We start from the raw sequence: 14,022 nt of genomic DNA, 5'->3' as shown, positions 1-14,022 counted from the left end.
CTAAATATTCTTAACCATATTCAATCAAATTACAGCAACAGAGAGACTAGTATAAACAGTGCTGTGGATTTAATTTCGACATTCTGTAGTTTCCTTGTAAAAGATGTAGTGAGTGTCAGTTTACATCACGGATCGTGCAGCATCAGCACCGAGTCATCACGCTCCCTCCCCCACTCTGAGCTCACCGGCGCTCCGCCTCCTCCTCCGCCTCCTTCCTGTTAGCACACGGTTGGAGAAACGCGCGTCTCATCCCGCGGCCTGGTCCTTCAGCGACAAGACCCCAAAAAACAACAGTAAGTAACGTCGCCTGTGACCGACAGTCGGGGTTTCAGTGCGGGGATTAGTGCTCGTGTCCTGTTGACTGACAGTAATTTATATTCGCTGCTTGTGTTAGCTGCTGCTAGCACACGGCTAGCTAGCTGAGCGGGCAGCTAGCTGGTGCTAACGTTACCCGGAGCGGCTCTCACGTCGGGCGGACACCGGCTTCAGTGAGCGTCCCTGACATTTACCATACACGTCAAAATGGAATATGAATGATTTGTGTTTCGGTTTAATGCAGCTCACGCTGTTATGGTGTCCGTGAAGTGCTAACCACCTGCTCACAGCATTCGTCCTTGCTAGGTCCTTCTTGAAGATGAATAGGTGGCTAACGTTGAGGTTAGCTTGTCATGACTCCGTGGAGGGTCTGAGCTGCTTTGGTTTGTTTTACTGTGCAGCATCTTTTCATCCGAGATCTGTATTAATTTCTGTTCAGTACACTGTCTTTGTAGCCTGCTGCATTAATGCTGTTTATAATTATAAGATGATACTGTGCCCTCAGTGGCCACTTCATTAGGTACACCTGTACAGTGTAATGTAATCGAGTACAGCACCTCCGTCATGTATTCCAACTATTACTGGGTTATTTCTCATCTGATTATATAAAGAGATATTTATAATATTTTATTAAATGTGTTTATGAGAATGTCTTGGGCAAAACATTAGGAACATCAATTAATGTACGCATCTCTTCAGATTATGCACTCTCACTAATCAACATATAGTAGAATTAAAACTACTACTAGAATTAAAACTTTCAACAAAAACTGGGAAATTTGAACCTTGTAAATGTAAAAATCATGGCACAGCAGCTGAACTGGATTGTGCAGGTGTACCTAATGAAGTGGTCAATGAGCATATGTCATTTTAGTAAAAACATTATGGGGAAATGTCCACTCCTTCTGTTCCAGACCTGTAATGTCACATTAAAAAGATGTAAATTACTAAAATGGTTGGACACACTTTCAGTCAGTGATTCATGTTTTACATTTGTTTTATGTTCTTTTTTACGTTGTAGGGAGTACTGTACTGTTCCTTATTATGACAAAGCTGCTGAACTAACTAAAGAGACACAACTGGTCCTTATTATTTGAAGACATACTTGTTCTTGAACACAGAAATTAAATTCACTTTATTTATATAGCACCAAATCACAACATAAGTCATCTCAAGGGACTTTACAGTGCCCGTCTTGGTTGAATTACTCAAGACGAAACTACCACTGATGGAGGAAATAAAAAGAAAATTGCTTGGGCCAAAACACAAGGACTAGACATTAGACCTGGTCCTTGGACTTTGGTAAATCCAAATTTGAGTTAGTTTTGTTATTGGTTTGTTTATTTCAAACTTGAACCACCAGTTTTGGTGAGACACAAATGGTAATTGTACCGTGAAGCACGGAGGAGGTGTGATGGTGTGGGAGTGCTTTGCTGCTGACACTTGGCTATCACTGCATTCTGCGGCAGCCTTGGTCGGAGCATCGTTTGTTCTTCAACAGGACCATGATGGAGTAATTAGACTTATTGAGTGCTGCATCAGATGACCCGACCTTAGAATAGTTGTTACCATTTTTATGCATTTATTAATCTACAAAACAGAAATTATTAAAATTAAATAAAATAAGAAGATGTGTCCAGTTTTGTCTAAAAACAATTTGGTTAATCTTACCTCATTGAAGGAGGTTAAAGGAACCCGTACCTTCTTTCCTATCATATTGCATTCAGAATCTGACAAGTGAGTACTCTTTATGACAGAGGGTGGTTTGGATTTAGTTTCTTTTTTGTGTATGTGCAGTAGTTTTATCCCCTGTATGTGTTTAAGTTGGATCAAGATGGTGATTTGTTGAATTTCTTTTTCAATGGCTTGCGGTTAACTGGATGAAAAGAACGTGTTGAGCATTTGACTTTCATACTAATTTGAGTGCAACACCTTTAGGAAGCAAGGTGAGTTAAGAGCTTGAATATGATTTTGTAATTGACAGCAGGAAATGACTTCCCTGAATGGTGCCCAGATGCATTTCAGTAGTCTAGTTACTCTTGGATCAATATTAATAACCTCCCCATGGTCAAACACTAAGGGAATGCATTTCCTGTACAGAACACTGCAATATCATTAAAACAGCATGGCATGCACTTTTTTATTAAATAATAGCTACTGAATTATTTTTTATGCATGAGCATGTCAGTGCATTTCCAAAATCCATAGTTGTAAGAATGTTTTTTCTTTTTTGAAAAATAATCTTTGAACTTTTCTTTCCTTGTATGCAATTTTTACGTTAAGTGGATGAAACTTTTTAGGATCATAACATATTGCTTAGTTCGCAAGACTTTCTTAATTCCCTGCATGCTTTTTGTCCTTCTCTGGGACTGATTTATAGTTTTTGTTTATTCACAGATAGATTAAATAGATTAATAGAGATCTATTAAAACATACTTAGAAAGATGCTTCAGAAAGTAGACCCTCTCACTTTTTTCACACTATAATGTGCTGTAGGTTTACTTTTTAATGGATATTTTCCACATCCCTCTACACTTGATAATCCTAAATGATTTATTTTAATCTGAATTAAATAAACATAGAAAACCACATTATTCAGACTTTTAATTAAATAATCTGGCTCTTGACTCCTGAATTTGGGCAGTTTAAAGTATTCACATAAGGATAAGGATATAAAACCTCTTCTAAGTATTCCAAGGAGCACAACTCAAAAACATGCAAGTAACTGTAACTGTACACTGTAAAACGCAAGAAGTCAGGAACACAAGAACTTTGCCATTCAGCGAAACTATGTAAGAAGGACCCAGGTCTGGCACACCAAGCTCGCCATTGGGCAATGTTGGACTGTCGTCAGTTTGTAGTGTGCGTCGGCAGCTTTACAGCTGATTCAGCTCGTTAGCCCATCAGTGAGAGAGACTACTATGATTCAGCATAGTGAATCAGTGCACAACAAAATAAATGGACCCCAGTGCCATTTAAAACCTCTTATCAGAGATATTCTCAAAGTATCTATAAACCTGTGGTGAGTGAGATCGGTGGCAAATTAGGGAGCATGCTTTCAAGTGCTGCTTAGTTTACAGTTTGTGTATCTTTTATTTTCCATTTTTGAATGATGAATACAGACTAACACCACCTGTTGGGAAGAAATTTGTTTTCCATTTTAAATTTAATCAGTAAATGATAATGTTTGCAGAAAGTAAAGGTACAAAGTAAAGGTGTCTACTTTCTGAAGCAACTGCAGATCAATCCCTTTGTGTTGTTAAACCTTTCTGTGTCTCTAATCCAAAAGCCTGTACCTGTTCTTTTTTTGTTGTTTTTTGCAACGGATCAAAGATGTCTAAGAAGATCCCCCACTGCTCTGCAGCAGCTGAGTTGGAGCATGATCAGCCTCCCAATCACTGTCAGGTGGACCGGTCTGTGAACACTACACCAGGGTGTAGGAACAAGACTGAATCAGGTCAGAGAAATGGAGATGCTGCGTCATCCTCCCCGGAGAGTGGCAGCTTAAACGGAGATGTCAAGCGCAGTGGGAAAAGCCGCCGTCGCAAGAAACGTTCGTCTAATCCTGAGAGTCGCTCTGAGGTGAAGGTTGACAGTAAGACCAAGAGTGAAGAGAACCCTAACAAGAGTCAACCACACGACCCACACGCTGTTCTGATTGGCCTGCAAGCCGAGCGCGCTAATGTGTGGTTTGAGCGTAGCATCTATGAGCGAGCTGAGAGCCTCTACCAGGGCTGGTTGGCAAGCACCTCTAATGGGACCAGCAACCCAAACCAGTGTCCTCAAGCACCACGGAAACAGCCAAACTCACCGTCCACTGTTGCTCCAACTTGCTCAGGACTGACATGCCACCACGACGATCAGGTGGCCTGTCACCATGTGGTAAAGGCAGTGTGGGTGAACAAGTCGACCTTTGATAAAGCAGAACGCCGCTTTGTTGAAGAATCCACGCAGCCTTCTATTCCAAATTCCCTGAACCTCCCGCCGCCACCTAACCGCTCCATCACACCTAGAACACCTGATGAAGGATACCAGTCTTTAGCCCCAACTCCTGCGACACCCGTCGTCCAACAAGCAGCTGTCACCCCAACCGGTCGAGAGTCGATTAACGGACTTCCTCGTTTTCCAGTGGAGCTGCTGAGTGATGTATGGCTGGAGAAACCGCTTTATGACCGTGCTGAAGCAGCCTTCTACCAGAATCTATACGGCAACAATTCCTCCAAGCGGTCGAGCTGCTCCTCCACCTCCAGAAGTAGCGACCACCCTCAAAGCCTCGTAGAGGAGGAGGAGGAAGAAGAGGAAGAGGAGATGGTGGTGGGGGAGAAACAGGTGGTCCAGCAGGGTAAAGCCGAAGTCTTTCATGCTCTGCACCCAATCCAGGAAGAAGAGGAACCAGCTGAGGTGCCGGAAAAGGAAGACCCATCAGTGGCAGGAGTCTGCTACTTCCTTCACCCGGACAGTGAGCGGGTGTGGTTGGACAAGAGGCGGTATGATGCTGCAGAGAGCAATTTCCACGCTTGCAGTGGGGATAAAGTCACCATAGCCAAGAAGGGTCGGAGGCCAGAACCAGAGGCCTCATCAGTCGCCTCCAACTCCTCTTTAAGGGACAAGTATGACCAAACTGACCAAACTGGGAGAGTGGAGCGGCTCCAGATGTTTCATTTCATGTTTCATTGTTTTTCTTTAATCCATCATGTTTCCCTTTTTGTTGTTGATTTTCATTGTTCATCTTGTTTTTTCATTTGTTTTGTTTCATTCATTCGTTGTTTCCTGTAGATGTTTTTAATTTTCCAGAATATCGTATGTGTGAACCATTGTTTATTTTTCCAACGCTACTTTTAAGATTTCTTTTAAATAATTGTGTCGCGATCTGGGGTCTGTGGAAAAATAATAGATAAAAGAATATATAAAAAAGATTTTATTGCTAATTTCAAATATTGAATATAGATCATATGTATTTAGGGGTAATTAGTTTTCTTAGTCGGAGTAGAATACAAAGTTCTTAACCTCTTCCCACCTTGCATGTTCTGTTTACACATCATAAGACAGGACTCTTATCCTACTTCACTCTCTTCTCTGTAGCACCATGAGCGCCGTTGACTTCCTGGCCCAGGAGAAGGTCTGGTTTGACAAACCTCGCTACGATGAAGCAGAGAGACGCTTCTATGAACACATGAATGGCAGCTCACAACCAGCACAGAAACCCAAGGCAACTTTCAACTTGAGTTTATCTTTTGTTTTAAGCCTTCACTCGTTCCATCTCTGTATTAGTCTAAATGAAACTATCTGCTCATTTTCTTTAAGAATGTTGGCGCTAACACCATTCTGCAAGACATAGCTCGGGCCCGGGAGAACATCCAGAAATCTCTAGCAGGAGTAAGTATCACTGTACCTCCATTTGACAGCGTGTGTGTACCTCTTATCTCAGTTTTTATCTCAGGTATACCACATTGTCTTAAAATGTCCAGGATAAAGGTGTGATTGGGTATTACTACATTATGTCTATATCACAATATTTAAGAAACGATGGCAAGAAAAATTGAACCTTTTTAGTTAATTTCATGATTTTCTGAATTAATTTGTCATAAAATGTGATCTGATTTTCATCTAAGTCAAAAGTATTAACAAATAATGTGCCTAAAATAATAGCACAAACAAATCCTGATCTATACATGTACTTATTCAGTACAACTATAAAAACCTCACATTGTGATTGGAAAAAGTATGTGAACCCTTTGATTAATGACCTCACAAAAGCTAATTGGGATCAGGTGTTAGCATAAGTTAAGAAAATTAATTTGGAGGTGTGGACTACAGCTACTTTGACAAAAAAACACTCCAACTTTTTGAGAATACTCTTATGTAAGCCATATCTTACCAAAAGGAGCTTTCAGAGGATCCAAGACTAAGAATTGTTGATTTACATAAAGCTGGAAAGTCACAAAGTGATGTCAAAGACTTAAAACCCACCAGTCTACAGTTAAACAATCTACAAATGGAGACATTTTGGGACTGTGGCTACTCGACCAAGAAGTGGACGGTCAGTCAAAATGACCCCAAGGGCACAACAAACACTCAACTCATTATTGGCTTCAGATTCCACTTGCACTATGAGGTTTTTAAGGTTCTTTTCATTAAAGACGTGAAAGATCAGATTTATGTTTGTTTTATTATTTCAGGCCCATTATTTTTGTTAATACTTTTGACTTAGATGAAGATCAGAGCACATTTTATGACAAATTATTGCAGAAAACCAGGAAATTCCAAAAGGTTCACATATTTATTCTTGCCACTATAGCTGTGACTTGGAAAACCAACTGGACATTTGGCCTTTTCGTGAAATGATAGAATCAAATTCTGCCTTTTACGATTATTTAAAATGCTATAGAAACATTTATTGATATCCACTATTACTAAGCATTTTCAGAAACACCTGTGGGTTCACAAACGTTTTCCCTTTGACCTTTCATTGGTGTTTGTGATAAAATCATTTGTGTACTTGATTGTTCTTAGTTTGTTGAACATGCTTTGATTGGCTCACACATTACATTTTTAATACACTTCCATTATGTTGCAGACAGTTTAAACTTCATATCTTTGTTCACGTGTTAACTTAAAGGAGATGTAGGTGCCAGACTTACTCTACAGAGATGTTGGTGTGAGTGGTGTGTGTGAAAGTTGTCTTGTATTTTATCATCTCCCATATCCTCCCAGCTTTATGCTGTTCCCTCAGTTGCTCTGTTTGCTTTCTGTTCAGAACTCCTTCATTCAGTCTTACTCCTTCCTTTCCTTTCCTCGATTCCTCCTTTTTCATACCTGAAATCCCAACGTTCACTCAGCTGAAGACTACACTGAGTAACAGAGGGTCTGATCAACCTGCCACGAGCCAACAGTCCCACTTTGTAAGTGCCGCCAAACCTTGTGTGTCACTGGAAGCCCCTCTGCTGCAGTCACTCCGTCAGTGGACTCTGCTGACATCCATGCCTGAGTGTGATGATTTGAGTTACAACCATAATGTTAGATTCCTTAGTGGCATGCTGCAGAGCCGTCCATGTAGATGCTTATCACTCTTCTTTTTCTATTAGGATCCGTGTACAGTTTGTCTACTTCTGCTGCCACTGTGGCTGTAGATGCTGCTGAGATGGCTCGTTGGCTGTGTGTGTTGTGTTCACATGTGGGAGCTGTGTTACACTCTGGTTTACCCACTAGATGTCGCTCTCACTGATACGTTCTGTCTTTCTTTGTGTCTTGATTGTGCAGAGCACCACAAGCGGCGGCAGCACAGCTGATCAAGGAGAACTTGTCTCTCGCATTAAGAGCCTGGAGCTCGAGAACCAGAGTTTACATAAAGGTGGGCTTGTTTGTTGATTTCTTTACCAGCTTGAAAGCAAACTTAGTGTTTGAATCACCTGTAGTAATGATCAGAGATAACAGTGACACAATTTACTTAATAGTTCTCACATACAACTAAACACCTGTGGATCCCAGCTTCTCTAATAAAATTACATTAATACATCGTTACAGTAATTTATTCTGGTTTTCTTAGATTAAACTAATGATGGCAAAGATCATGGGGACAAATCTGCTTAAATAGCATAACTGAAATTATATAAAAAGTTTAATAATAAGAGGAAAAAAACAAGTGGACACTCGTTATTATTATTATTATTATTTCATTGAGTTTATTCAAATAGTGCTAAATTACAACAGAAGTCATTTCAAGGCACTTTACAGTGTTTAAGGTTTAAAACCTTAGAAAATATAACTAATATAGATTGATATAGAAAACCCAACAACTCCACTGAGCAGCACCAGGAGACAGTGGAGAGGAAAAACTCCAGCAGAACTCTGCCTCGTGGGGTGAGTGTAAAGAGAAGAGAGAAAAGAACAGTAGGCAACAAAAAACAAAAGCAACAAGCAGCAGAAACACTGGACAGGGTGGTAGAACCAGTAACTGGACTCTGGAGGAGGAGGAGACCTGCAGAGGAGAACAGAGAGGAGGAAACACATTAACAGGGTTCTAACTTTATATGTATGGATCTCTTTAAGGTTGTTGTGTTAAGACTCACTGACTCTGGTTCTGCTTTATTAGTGGTGGACGACTTAAGGGCGGCACTTTCCAAACTGGAATGTCGGGTGTCCGTTTTGGAGAAGTCTCCTGCAGCTGTGACTCCGGCTCCTTCAGTCCCCTACACCAATGTAAGGTCCCACATGAGTTCAGTACTGCTTTAGCTTTTATCTTAGCAGCTGATATGAGTAACCAGTGTTTGTCTGTTCAGGGCACTACCGTTCAGAAGTCCAGCGCTCCAATCAAAGAAGAGGAGGATGACGACGATGATATTGATCTGTTTGGGAGTGATGAAGACGAAGAGGCAGAGAAACTCAAAGAGCAGAGGTTAAAAGAGTACGCAGAGAAGAAGGCAAAGAAGCCCGTCATCATCGCCAAGTCCTCGATCTTACTGGATGTCAAACCTGTAAGTAGATTTTTGAATTTCCATATCTCCGTCACGAGCATCAGAAACGGGCTCAACAAATGTTTTCGATACTGACTGAGCTCGTCTTTCATGTTGCGTTTCATCATCTCCCCCCTCCTCTTTCAGTGGGATGATGAAACTGACATGGCTAAGCTGGAGGAGTGCGTTCGCTCGGTTCAGGCTGACGGTCTCTTGTGGGGCACGTCCAAACTGGTTCCTGTGGGTTACGGTATCAAGAAGCTCCAGATCGCATGTGTTGTGGAGGACGACAAGGTGGGAACAGACATGCTGGAGGAGGAGATCACCAAGTTTGAAGATTATGTAAGTACTGTGCAATACACTGAGGATAAGAGTGTCTGCAAACGTCCCAGTATAGAACAGCTGAGCGAGGAAACTCCTGGAACATCTGGAATTACAGTGATTGAAATATTACATTTCAAACAAAGTAAATCTAGTACACAGATAAATTAAAATCAGCTGCCAGTACATCAGGCACATCTAGTGAAGACCAGGTCAGTAAATACTGTCAAAAAGAAAAGTTATTTCTTATTTTGGACATTTAGATTAATGAGTTTAGACCATTACATAAATAAACAGCACTTTAGTTCATTCACTATTCAGCCTCGTCTTTGTGCAGAAAGCTGACTCAGCACCACTTTAACAGAAGCTCTTATTGTTATTTTTGTTAAAGTTGGTTTTACTGCTCAACACAGTCCCTCTGCTGTTCTGACATTCAGGAGAAAATTATTTCATGGTCACAACTTAATAACGGGAAGAAGTGAGACTGTAAAGTGTCGACCATCATGCTCCACTTGGCATTTTACAGTGAAGTTAGTTTGAAGTTGGACATTGAACAGATACTTCTGTTGCACTGAATCCACTTTGTCTGATGTGTAGTCACAATATTTAAATGATATTTTTCAGATGAAATAAATAAAGCTGCTTAAAGACGATCCTAATATTATAGATATGCACATCTATATTCAGTATAGATGTGCATATCTATATTCAGTATAGATGTGCACATCTATATTCAGTATAGATGTGCATGCTGCAGAACAGGTGCTGAAACACGACATTGAAGTTTCATATTGCCGCTTTTAAAAACTTTACCTGAATCAGTGATTGTGCCTATGGGTAGATGAGGTCATTCAGACGGCGTTCATCGGACGTCCTGTCACATGTGGAACACGACTGATGTCCAATGATCTGAAATCACAGACACAGAAATGTATTTAGTTTTTTACCTGAATGTCACGAGAGAGGCTTAAAAAACTGTTGTAGCAGACGAGGCGACTAATAAACCGACATGTTCAAAAACTAATAGGTGAATAATGTAAATCAGGTTTTATCCTGAGGAGGTTTACTCTCCTGTGTGAATCCACCTGATTTAACTCATTTGCCACAGACAACACACGAGCTTCATTGCTGCACTGGTGGTTCACTCATATGACACATTAGTTTTATATCCAGGTAACAAACATCTTTAAACACGACATGTTACTAAAAAACAAACTTCAGTGTCCGTCTGTTGTAATAAAGGAACATTTCACCCAGTCTAACAGTGGGAACGAATAAACCAGATCTTTAATTCTACATTAACATCACAGAACAAACAGAGTTTCCGTGTATGCTCCAACTTTCCAGCTGTGATACTTAAACGTCCTTTTGCTCTGTTTCAGGTCCAGAGTGTTGACATAGCAGCTTTCAACAAGATCTGATTCCACACGTGCTGTTTTGTGTTTGGTCGAACTTTGTTTTTCTGCTGATTGTGTCAACGGTTAATAACAATAAAACCCAACTCTTGCACTGAACTTCCTGTCGCTCTCGTGTTCTTACTGTTGTAGGAAGTCTTCACCCATCTAGCCGCACATACAGCTGCAGTTTCTGCTTCCACAAATGGATAATTATCTACCAAACAAATCTATTAATAAACTATTAATACGTCTGTGGATTATGGTTCTGTCAGCGACATAATCTACATTCATATCACATCAACACAGAAATCTGTAACCTGAGAAAAGACTGGTGAGTTTTAAATTTAGGTGAAATCCCCCTTTTAATGGTTGATAACATTTAGTCTGATCCATTGACACCAGCCTGTACTGATAATATATAATATACTAAACTAACCTCCTACACAGCAAATGAATGAACTTAACTGTAATAAACACTAAATGTATGTTTTGTTTTTGATGATGATTACATCATTTTAAAATGCCGACCTGCTATTTCTGGACCAAATACACAAAGATATCTATTTGTTCAGTGGCTGTTGTTAGAACCTCAGTTAGTTTTCTAAATAACAGAAAATGCACAAAGCCACTGACCTAATGATGATGGAAGAGCTTCCTCTGAGTCAGTGGAGGGAACAGAGCTGAAGCCGGATTTCCACTTCCTGATCACAGGATGAGTTTGGGGCTGCGAACCTTTGGTCCTCTGAAAAATCCAGGTCCTTGTGTTGTACACATTCTCTGCAGCATCTCTAGCAGCTCTGCACATGGACAGTAGCTCCTGCAGTTCACGCAGCTCTGGATAGAAAGAGCAGCAGCCTTGGGTCGGTGCCGACAGGGTCCAGGCCACCGAAGCTGCAGGAGACGTCCCAAACAAGTAAAATAAATATTCTGTGCTTTAAGTTTCAATAGTATCAGCAGGTTTTTCATGGAACCAGTAAAACAGCTCTAATTAGCTCCAGTGGTTTAAACGTCTGCAAACAGGTTCATGATGAAATCATCAAGTTAAACAGAAGAGATAGAAACTCTTAAATAAACCTTCTAAAACGCTTCTCTCTCCGTTCATAACGTGTTCAAATGAACTCACCTGTTTCTGCAGGAACAGGAAACTCAGGTGGATCTGTGGACGAGAAACAGGTGAGTTCAGGTTCAGAGCTACCGTTGATATCGTGCAGTACTTTGAATCAACAAGTGGACTTACTGTGAACCAGATTCAGAGGTACCTGTCCAGTTTTCAGTCAGTACTGTCAAAGTCAGTAGTGAGACTCTGTGCTAGAGAAGGTACAGAGGGTATTTAGTTCTCTACTGTCAACCATGTGTACCTTCGATACTTAAAGTGAATAAAGATCTTTTACTTGTAATGAAGCAGTTTTATAATAAAACTGCTGACACGTGTTGATGTTTCACTAAATCTTCAAATCTATTTTATTCTGGTTTCTCTTTTGTTGAAGATGTATTTAATCCACTTGTCCACTAGATGGGACTGTTTAGCCTGCAGTTAACTACATGACTGGGCGCCACATGTTGAGATATATCCAGCTGCAATTCAAAAAAGGTTCCAGATACACAGGATGGACCGAGTATCTGCTGCAAAAACACATCACAGTGAAGATGATGTGTAGATAGGCCCAGTGTACTGCAGTGTGGTCCATGTGTGACCTCCAGCAGAGGAACACGTCCTCTTCACTTCACTTAAACAAGTTATTAAGAGAAAGTAAAAGCGATGGATCTATAAAAGCAGTCAACACACATCAGCAACACCACGAATATCAACCACATGGCACCAGAGAGCCGCAGCACTCAGTATATTTATGCTGCACTCGAGCAGTAGGTTAAAGAGTTAAGAGCCACTCAGTGTCAGTGATTGTTAGAGCGTCTGTAGACTGTGGAGCGCGTGCAACCTGCTACGATCCATAGTTGACCTTTAAGAGCAGGCAAATCAAAATTCCAGGTCAGCTATAATAATGAAGTAGCTATAAAATCAAAGTGCACTCTGTCCTCTGAAAGCTGCAGAGGTGTGTTCGTGTATGAAGTGACGCTGCCGTGCGTCTGTTTATTATTTTCACACTAACCCTGAGGGAAAAGAAACTTAATGAAAAGGAGAAAAGAAACAAGCATTTTCTCTCAGTAGGAAATTGGAGGAAAATGGCTCCAAATAAGAAGCTGATTTGCTTTGGAAACAAATAAAATAATTATGTCACACTGGCAGGTTGAAAGATTCAACACTGCATTTAATGGCTTGTTAAAATAACAGCTTTGCAGTAAAACCCCTGTGGCCAATTTTCCTGCTCCGACAAAGCTGATGTAGCCTCAGTTAACTGTCTGTCTGTCTGTCTGTCTGTCTGCCTGTCTGCCTGCCTGCCTGCCTGTCTCACTTCCATCCTGTTGTGAAGGGCTTTTTTGACAGGCTCATCCCGTAAACGAGGCCCTGTCTGTGATACCGTCCTCGATGACAGATGGACGGACGGCTCAGAGACGGATGAAGCTGTAAAGTAGACGTGAACAGGAGCGACGCTCGTTTTCTGTCTTTGAAACGAGTCAAGTCAAAGTCGGGCAGCACCAAACACGGGCCTCACATGCTGGACAGGGACTTTCCATCCGTCTATACATAATCTGCTCTCACTGAAACTCTCAAGCTCTTTGGCAGCAGCGCTCTGCTTGTTGTTGTGAACTCGCAGCAGCAGCTTATAGATTCAATTTTGTTTTTGCTGTGTGCATGAAGCTGTTTTGAGGCTTTGCTGTGCCTGATTGGGTCAACTGATTCCTCTCAGGTTGTCTCTCGCACATAAACACACAAACACTGAGCTGTAATCTTTCCCTCTGCTGATCAATAAACCTGATAAGAACTCCATCCTGCCAGTTGGCAGTGACTAATGCTCCAGCAGTCACATGGCTTCTCCTGAGGGTTAAGGGTGCTGCCAATGAGCTGAGCGAGCGAGAGCAGATATCAAACTACGGGTGGCTGAGTGTGGTGCTCTGGATCATATCAGGGAGATTTCCATGCAGCTTAAGACAAATGTGATGTTAGTCAGATGGAGTCTGAGTCACATGTAGTTGCATCATCTTGCAGCTACAACGTGCAGCTGATCAGCCCAAAACTATCAGCTCTGAAATCTACACAATAATAATGAGTTAGCATGAAACTGATCTGAACTCTCTGATGACGCAGTTCTTTGGAAACTTCAGGCAGAACTTTCAAAACTCTGTAACAGTGACAAAAGCACCTCGACTGACACGTTAAACATTTGGAAACCTCAGGTTCAAATTTCACCTTTACTGAACCGACAGACGAAGAAACTGGAAAAATCAAATATATCTCATAAAGACATAAATAGCTCAGACACACAACACACAAACACGTTGTCATTTGACTTCATGTGTTTGGATTTTCCAACTTTCATTTCACTTCATGCCAAAAAGCATGAAACCATAACGAGCTAGTTTAAATTAGCTGGGAGTTTCCTCTGTTGGCTGGAGAACAGAGGAGTTGTTACTGCCTC

At 41.1% G+C, this 14,022-nt stretch overlaps 1 protein-coding gene and 1 long non-coding RNA gene across 3 annotated transcripts; one reads left to right on the top strand and one right to left on the bottom strand.

Moving 5' to 3' along the window:
* Positions 1–152: 152 nt before the first annotated feature.
* On the top strand, positions 153–10,622 carry eef1db (eukaryotic translation elongation factor 1 delta b (guanine nucleotide exchange protein)). Of its 2 annotated transcripts, none has more exons than XM_026345943.1 (8): positions 153–293; positions 5,398–5,524; positions 5,620–5,691; positions 7,576–7,666; positions 8,408–8,514; positions 8,595–8,789; positions 8,916–9,110; positions 10,472–10,621. In XM_026345943.1, the coding sequence occupies exons 2-8, from the start codon at positions 5,402–5,404 to the stop codon at positions 10,508–10,510; spliced, it is 822 nt and encodes a 273-aa protein (XP_026201728.1). In that variant the 5' UTR covers positions 153–293; positions 5,398–5,401; the 3' UTR covers positions 10,511–10,621. The 2 variants fall into 2 exon arrangements, with proteins under 2 accessions (XP_026201728.1, XP_026201729.1); XM_026345944.1 differs by lacking the exon at positions 153–293 and adding an exon at positions 3,634–4,925 and having other exon boundaries at positions 10,472–10,622.
* Positions 9,118–11,700, bottom strand: LOC113152596. Its single transcript, XR_003297909.1, has 3 exons — positions 11,610–11,700; positions 11,120–11,377; positions 9,118–9,998 (listed from the first exon to the last, which is right to left on the bottom strand). It is a non-coding gene; the product is annotated as an uncharacterized LOC113152596 (long non-coding RNA).
* Between the last annotated feature and the right edge of the window lie 2,322 nt (positions 11,701–14,022).

The sequence above is a fragment of the Anabas testudineus genome, chromosome 4, assembly GCF_900324465.2.
Source record: "Anabas testudineus chromosome 4, fAnaTes1.2, whole genome shotgun sequence".
NCBI classification, from domain to species: domain Eukaryota; kingdom Metazoa; phylum Chordata; class Actinopteri; order Anabantiformes; family Anabantidae; genus Anabas; species Anabas testudineus.
This window is presented reverse-complemented; position numbering and strand designations above follow the sequence as displayed.